This window comes from Vigna umbellata, chromosome 2 (assembly GCF_029865625.1).
Source record: "Vigna umbellata cultivar VRB3 chromosome 2, Vumbellata_1.0, whole genome shotgun sequence".
Lineage (NCBI taxonomy): Eukaryota > Viridiplantae > Streptophyta > Magnoliopsida > Fabales > Fabaceae > Vigna > Vigna umbellata.
The window spans coordinates 13,467,792-13,476,020 of NC_142166.1; the positions used below are offsets into that span (position 1 = coordinate 13,467,792).

General features: G+C 36.6%; 1 protein-coding gene across 1 annotated transcript; it reads right to left on the reverse strand.

Moving 5' to 3' along the window:
* Positions 1-1,776: 1,776 nt before the first annotated feature.
* Positions 1,777-3,097, reverse strand: LOC124841738 (transcription factor bHLH168-like). The gene is made up of 3 exons (XM_047318065.2): positions 2,819-3,097; positions 2,129-2,452; positions 1,777-2,018 (listed from the first exon to the last, which is right to left on the reverse strand). Exons 1-3 carry the CDS (start codon positions 2,966-2,968, stop codon positions 1,923-1,925), a joined length of 570 nt encoding a protein of 189 aa, XP_047174021.1. The 5' UTR covers positions 2,969-3,097; the 3' UTR covers positions 1,777-1,922.
* Between the last annotated feature and the right edge of the window lie 5,132 nt (positions 3,098-8,229).

Consider the following 8,229-nt stretch of genomic DNA (forward strand, 5'->3'; position numbering starts at 1 on the left):
TTCACTTTCTCCCAAATCATCTTCTGCAGTGAACAAAGCCTTAAAAGTGAGAGTGAGTGAATTTAAAAAGTGAAATTTATGAAAATTTGTGAATGATTTGATGTGATAGATAAAAAAAAGCTTTAATAGATAGAAAAGAAATATTACAAAATTATATTTATTTAAAAATAATATAAAAATATTTTTGGATTAGTTAAATTTTTTTAAAAAAATATTATTCATTAATTTTGAAAAAAATAATAATAGTAATAAATAATACAATTTATTTGATATAACAATAAAAAATACATTATATTTCTAAAAGTTATGTTCTTTTAATTCTAAAAGTTATTATTATTATTATTAAACACATCCGAACAACACAAAATAAGGAATTAAAAAACATTTTTCACACATTGAAATCGATTTGATGAACAATATAACTTATTATCACACATGCATGGGTTCTTGGAGGAATTGATTTCACCAAATCAAAAACCAATTCCTAACACCAATCGGGACCACCTTACACCCATGACATTTCGCAATCACCTTCTTGTTGCTTTTGTCTATATCGAAGTTCACAACACACTTCACCCTTCCTACTACTACAACCTTCTTCGCCATCACATTACAGAACCATCATAGCACTGTCACAAAAACAAAACTCAAGTTCTCCACCTCTCACAAATAATAAACTCCAGGTGCTATTATTGTTAAACTTCATATATCACCGTCAAACTTCCTCCTCAAGCTCAACATTTCGCTACTCTCTTCTTTTCTCCATCCTTAAATTTTTGGATAAAAACACATTACACTCACAAAATCGTCCCTTTCCATCACTCTCAATAATAAATTCCTCACAGTGTCAAACAATTCATCCCAAAAGAAAATACATTTTTTGGTTTGTTTCCTAAAGTAATACATTTTTAAGCGAATATCCTATTGGAGGAAATTCTTAAAATATTGGCGAATTTGATTCCATATAATTTATTTGTATAAAAAAAGTTTGTCAAAATAGATCTCCACGTATTAGACTGTGATGCTTTTAAAATTGTGTCCTGATGCCTTCCATCCATTCATAAAGTGTCAAAGTCTTTTCAAAAATAATGATGCTGACCTTGTTCACACATACATGGAATTAGGTCCAAAATTCAGGTTCAGTTCATACACTTCTGACGACATCTCCGCCGGCGCATTAAATTCAAAATCATGGATTACTCTTCAGAAACAGATCGACACAGATCACAAAATCACTTTTTTTAATATGCTTTATTTCCCCTTTCAGTAATTATTTCCCTCAAAGCCGTGTGAACATGTTGTTAGTTTGCAAGTTCACTCCTTCAAAATCATTACTTTGCTTAATTATTCTATTACTCATTTCAACTCTGTCACTTTCTTTAAAATTATCATTCATTTTTAATCACTTCCAGGATCTGCAGATTTTCTAGTTTCTACAACGGATGTCCCAAACAATCAATCTTAATCTTTATTATATTGAACATTTAATTTTAATTCATTTCCTGTCAAATTTTCTACTTATTTTAGCATTTCTAAAAAGATTAAAATTTTCAAAGATGAATTTTTATTTCATCAAAAGAATTTATTTTAATAAGTCTTATATTCTCACGTACCTAAAAGTTGGGGTTCCAAACTTCAAAGTAAAAATAGTTCTTGAATTTCTTTTAAATATAGTGATGACTCTAATCGTATTATCTCAACTTATTTAAGATTATAACAAAATTTATCATAAAAGGAAATATTATATGTTTCTCTGTTTTACTTAAAAGAAACAAATAGATAATATAGTACTCATTTTTATTTTTTTTATAAAAAGCTAATATATAGATTAATATGATTGACACAGCCAGGACATAGCTCTGAAACTAATAATTTGTGGGCAGGACACAGTACATAGTGAGGTACAGAGTAGCTGTTAAGATTCACACGTCTTCCGGCCAAATTTCTAATGGGGCAATAAATTCTTGAAGTCTATCCTTTACCCTTGTCGTCTCCACTCCAACTCTTGATATTTTAACCTGACACACCAAAAACCAGATCAAATTACTTAATTGAATTCTTCTTAACTTCTGAACAAACAAACATTTCAGATGAAAATGTTGTAAAAATTGATGCTGTATAACTTTACCTGAGCGTGAACAACGTAAAATAACTTGTCGCCGACAGTTGAGAAGCTTGCAGTGACAACTTCAGCACCTTCTTCCTCAAGAACGCTGATTACTTCGTACAACATGACTGTCTTGTTCAATCCACTCACCAGCATCACTTCGATGCCGGAACCCAAGTCTCTTAGCTCGAGTATTGGCAACTTGGTGTCAACGAACATTTTTCTTTCACTGCTTTGGTTCAACATCGCTTGCTCCTTCTGCCTCTTCAATTTCTCTATTCTCTCTCTCATTTGTTTTATGTACCTTGCTGCGAGATCCAGTTGGTCCTGCTGCCCTAGCATCAGCTGAAAACATTCAACACTTGGTTAAAACTTCATGGACTAAGGATACAATTCATCAAACAGTTAGGAACGTGATTTTGGAAATTTTAGTTCGTGTTTCGCACGAGATCAACTCAAATGTGTGGTGGTGCGTGATTCACGTCCCAATTTTCACATCTGAATCCCGAATTGGAAGACTTCAAACGTGGAATCAGACATGAGTGCTCATTTTCAAATTCTTATACAAAAACGAAGAAAGAGTCTGCTTTTTTGAAAAAGAAAGTGTCTTTTAACTATCCCAATTGAAAGAACAACTGGGTGAAGAGTTCAAACAAGAGGGGTGGCGAAAAAAATGAACAGCTGAGTATTTTTTGTGAATTCCGTGTGTACCTTGGATTTGGGTGGTTTGAGGTTGGGAGGAATAAGAGAACCAAGCTGATGGCAGAGGGATTTCATGTGGATTCTGCGGTTTCTTTCGATGGTTTTGCGATCAAGTTTAGTGGAATCATCGATGGTGCTTGCTGCTAATCTCTTCTTCATCTTGATCGATTGCGAGGTTATTACATAAGTTGTGTGAAAGAGAAGTGATTAAGGAGCAAAGTAGTGAGTGTGCATAAACTGTGGGGTAGTAATGATAAGATGAAGGAGGGAAAATGGATCAATTGGATTGTTGAACAAGTTGAGGTGTTTATATAGAGAAAATGAGTGGTCTGTGGCATCCTAACATTCTAGATTAACTAAGTTTATGTGCACGATCGGGACCCTACATCCTGTTTTCATTTTCATTGACTGGAACATGAGGAACAAGGCTAAACCCCTTTTGTAATTATTTTTATGATTTGCCTATAAACAATTATCTATCTATCCAATTGTGTGGACGTGTGTTTGCATGGTTTCTCCACTTTGTTTTAATGTTAAGTTTATACATACATATATATATATATATATATATATATATATATATATATATATATATATATATAATATTTAGTAGGTAATAATGAGAAGGAGAAAGAATGAAGGGAGAGAGAAAGTTTGAATTTTTTAATGAAGAAAACTAATATTTCAACAATTTTAACATTTATTGATGAAAGTAATTAATAAAAAAATATTATATTTGAGAAAAATGATGGTTATTCGGGAGAACTTATCATAGGAATAAAATACCAATTATACTTGAGTCTAAACCACATTTGAGAAAAATGATGGTTCTTCGTGAAGGGAGAACTCATCATAGGAATAAAATACCAATTATACTTGAGTCTAAACCACATAATGCATGAGCATCACCTTAATCTCAAAATCTTAAGTCAATAAGTTTATGGGTCTTATACTTTGTATGATGTTCAACTTTCTCTTTTTTTATCAAATATGGGACTTACAGTACCACTTGAAGCCCAATAATCTCTACATTAAGGGTGAGTCTCTTCCACATTGGTACACACTCTCCTTTCAACGAAAGCATTCTCAACCATGAGTACACCTTTGCATATCGTCGTTCATCTTAATGGGGCACACTTACCTAAAATCTTTGTTAGGAAGACTTTTGATATAATGACCAATTACTCATGTATGAGACGTGGTTAATTTGTGGTTATCATTGACTAAGTATTAATTTGACCTTTATTATTTTGCAATTGCTCAGTCTTGTTAATCAGTTGGTTAGTTTTTCAGTCAGTCGAGTCAGGGTAGTTTGCTCGTTAGTCGGTTGGTCAGGTCAAGGGGTCAGCCCGCCATTCGGTCGATAGGTTGTCTTGCTAGTTGGTCTAACTTATTGACCAAAAGGATATGTAAAATACACTAGTCGTCCAAGCCTGAGTACTTGTAACAGTTTGAAAAGAAAAAAGGTACTTGGAAATCATGTATGTTATAGTCAGATCAAGAGGGGTTCCTTGGTTATAACTCATCTTTAGTCGTTGTAGTTTTCAGGATGGGTTCCTTGTTTAGAACTTGCCCTTAGCCAAATGTTATTTATCGATCAAGAGTGTTTGCTTACTTGGAATTTGCCCTTACCTAATGGAATTTTCAACAAGGGATCCTTGGTTGGAACTTGTCCTGAGTAGAATATTTTAGTTTGATCAGGAGGGGTTCCTTGGTTGGAACTCACCCTTACCCAATATTTTTACCGTAATCGTGAGAGGATAAGGCAAGAGGTCAAGGCCGACCAAAGGTAGAGAGGATGAGCCCATGTGCACTAGTACAAAATTGGCTTTTAAACTCGTACAATAGACATCAGTTCAGACAAAAACGATGCCTATAAAAATGCGGTGGCAGTCATGTAAATACGTTCAACTTATACGTCTCGGTTACACAATGAACCGAAGCATAAACCAGCAACAACCTCGATTACACTGTGAACCGAAGCATAAACGTCCACCTGCCCGCCTGTCTTTTGTGCTGACAACTTTTTGAAATGGGGATACTGCTTCGGGTATGTGTAGAACCGAGGCATAAGGCCTCTGCTACACCTGCAACACACTGACCATCACACTGCCACACGTCTTCTGGCACTTTAGGCTTTGGTTACTGTAATAACCGGTGCCATAAACGTGTATTGCCTCGGGTTTTTGGATAACTGAGGTTGTATCTCTTGTTAAGTTCAGACTCTTAACCTATACTCTTCATTTGCGTTCTTCTTCCTCGCGCTCTCCTCTACTTCCTCGCGTTCTCATTCCTCAGGCGCACAACAACCACCGTTCTTCTTCCACCAGCATTGGGTTCTTCTTCTTCGTTTTCCTTGCACCGTTGCCTCCAACCACAATTCGTTTCCGCTGTCGTGTCGTGCCCCTTCTGCCATTGCCGCAACTGTCGAGTCGTGCCTCCTCCGCCATTGCTGCCGCCACTGCAAAACCATTGTCCCCAACCGGCGTGCCTCGTCCTACGCACGAACTAAGCCCTCAACAGCGGTTCGCAATTGTTGCCACACCTTGCATTTGATTCCATTGCCGCCACCACCATTGGTCGCAGCCACCACAGTTGGTTGCAGCCACCACCATTTGTCGCCGCCACTGTCCGTTTGGGTCGCCACCCACGTTTTGGTCGCAGCACCAAGGGTCTCGCGCAAGCCAAAGAGGGTTTCCTCTTCGTCCATCCAACCCAACCTAGGCGGTGGCCGTTCGTGTTCTTGCAGCGGAGGCAGAGAAATTGGAGCAGTAGGGTTCATTATTGGGTTTTAGCATTTCTCTTGTTTCAGAATTTGATTTCTGACCAACGATATGCAGTAGTGCTCATTTGTATCAAGAATTGATTTTTTTTTTGAATTTGTTGCTTTTGGTTGGGAAGATTATAATCCGGATGAAAAAGACGAAGAGGAGGGTTGTGGTGGTGATAGCAAGTCCTTTTTTGCTCCTTCTGTTGGAACCTCTTTCCATGCTGAGATGTGTTCTATCTTCATGTTGTGACTTCATGATGTGTTCTATCTTCATGCTATTTAGGATGCCTGTGCAGACAATTTAACTTTGTTTTTGGGCGTTTTTGAATTTTGATGACATAGGCAACATATTTACCCAATAATGAACCCTAAGCAGAAAAAAAAAGAACCCTACTGCCTCGGTTCTGGGGAAAAAAATTAAAAAAAAAAAATCCTACTGCACCGGTTGTCTTTGAACCGAGGCGATATCCTACTTTTTTATGCCTCGGTTCTGAACCGAGGCATAAAGTCTACCAGTTTTTACCTCGCCTGAATATGCCTCGGTTCAGGAACCGCTACCTATAGTCAAAAATAACCGATGTCGTTTCTCTTTATTGTACTAGTGGTGGTAGAGGTCGAGAGCATTGAGGCTGACTGGTCGAATAGGCCAATGGGATGAGCCAGAATGGTTGAGGTCGAATGACCGAGATTGAGATGTCAAGACTAAAAACTCAAAAGAGAAATTAAGACTGAGATGTTGAAGCCTAATGGTTGAGGCTGAAAAGTCAAGACTAAAAAGTTGACAAAAAATTAAGGCTAAGAGGTCGAGGTCGAGTGACCGATTCAAAATGTTAAGACTAAAAGGTAGACAGAGAAATTGAGACCAAGAGGTCGAGACCGAAAGGTCGAACAAGCCGATTAGTCGAGGTCAAATGGCCGAGTCAAAATTCCAAGATTGAACAGTCGATAGAGAAATTGAGGCCAAGAGGTTAAGGTTGAATTGTTGAGGTCGAATGACCGAGCTGAATGATTGAAGCCAAAATTTGAAGATTGAAAATTCGATAAAGAAATCGAAGCTGAGAAATTGAAATTATATGGTTGAGGCTGAATTGCTAAATAGGTTGATAGAATGAGGTCAAATGGTTGAGTCTGAATGGTTAAGACCATACGATTGAGAGAATGATTTACTTTTTTATTGGCTTAATCATGGTTTAATCATACTTAATCAACATTAGTCGGTTGATTCATAGTTATTATTTGCTAAATGTTAATGTAACCTTTATTCTTCAATGAGTCAGTCTTCTTAATGGTTTAATTCGTCTATCAATTGGTCAATCGATAAATCTATTCACCGATTAAGTAGAAATAATCAATCTGTTGATCGAACCGAATCATCAATCCACCAATCAATCAATAGATAAATCCATCCATTAATAATTAGTGAACCCATTAGTCTCTCTAACTTAAAAAAAAAGGGCGGGGGGAATATAACCAACTAATATCCTCATTACATAGTAATCTTATAATAATCATCATAAGACGTAGTAAACTAAAATTAAAATTAATATAGAGACTGTTGTTATATCATTTAATCTTTAACTTTAATGTCTTATCATTAAGTCCTTATATGAATTAAATAATCATAAAAAGTATGTTAATACTGTTGCTATTTTCTTTTAGGTTTAATGTCTCAATAGGTCCCTATTTTTGTTCAGAATCTCAAATAGGACCCTTTCTTTTTTAGCATCTCAATTGGGTCTTTATTTTTGTAAAATTGAATCAAATAGGACCTTTCGGTCAAATTGATCAGACGGCGTTAAATAGGACATGTTGACTGTGTAGTTTTTTTGTTTTTGTTACGTGGCATTAAAAAGTGACTTAACTTTTTTTTAATTTTTAAATTAAAAAATAGAGTTTAAAGTGAGGGCAAAGTTGGGAAAGCCCCATTTAGGAATTTAGGTCTTTTTATTTATAATTGAAAAAAAGAAATTGATTAGGGATACAAACTTTTTTAAAGTAGAATTAATTAAATTCAATTACAGAAAGTCTGACTCTCTCTGCTACGACGAGAATACGCAAATCACCAATTCAATTCGAATAAAAAACTAATTACACCAGAAATCCCTAATTTCCCAATTTCAGCAAACCCGAATCCCCAAAATCAGAGAACAACAGGAACCCTAAACCCAAACTCGATACTGCCGCTGCTTTTGCCAAATCACGGCGTCACTGCCCTTAAGCCGCAAACCGCCAAGATCTCTTTCCCATGTAAGACGAAACAAAAACGGAAAGGAGGAGGAAGTCTCCCTCTTGCGCCGCGATCCAAAACGGAGAGGAGAAAGTAAACCTCCGCCACGCCATCTCTGTTGAACCTGACCCTTCTCTCCCTACGAGGAAGCGCTAAAGGATAGAGGAAAGAAGGGTTCTATTTGAATCGCGCCATCACTGCACCGTCGACGACGCCCTCGTCGTGCACTTGCCGCCATAGCAGCGCCATAGATGATTCTCCATGTCGGTTGCTTGTGAGATTGGGGAAGGTTTGCCCCTTGCGCGACCCACTGTGTTTCTTGATTCTGAACCCAAAGTCTAGACCCTTGTTTAGGATCTCTGTAAAGTGACCCTCAATTAACAAAAAAACAAGGAAATTTTAATTTTTTTTTAAACTTACCAA

Bases quoted from the DNA above. Each gene is read 5' to 3' on its own strand.
- LOC124841738 (XM_047318065.2), bottom strand. From the start codon at position 2,968: ATGAAGAAGAGATTAGCAGCAAGCACCATCGATGATTCCACTAAACTT. The intron at 2,453-2,818 runs GTACACACGGAA...GAATGTTTTCAG, and splicing joins TCAAACCACCCAAATCCAAG to CTGATGCTAGGGCAGCAGGA. The intron at 2,019-2,128 runs GTAAAGTTATAC...TTGGTGTGTCAG, and splicing joins TTTACGTTGTTCACGCTCAG to GTTAAAATATCAAGAGTTGG.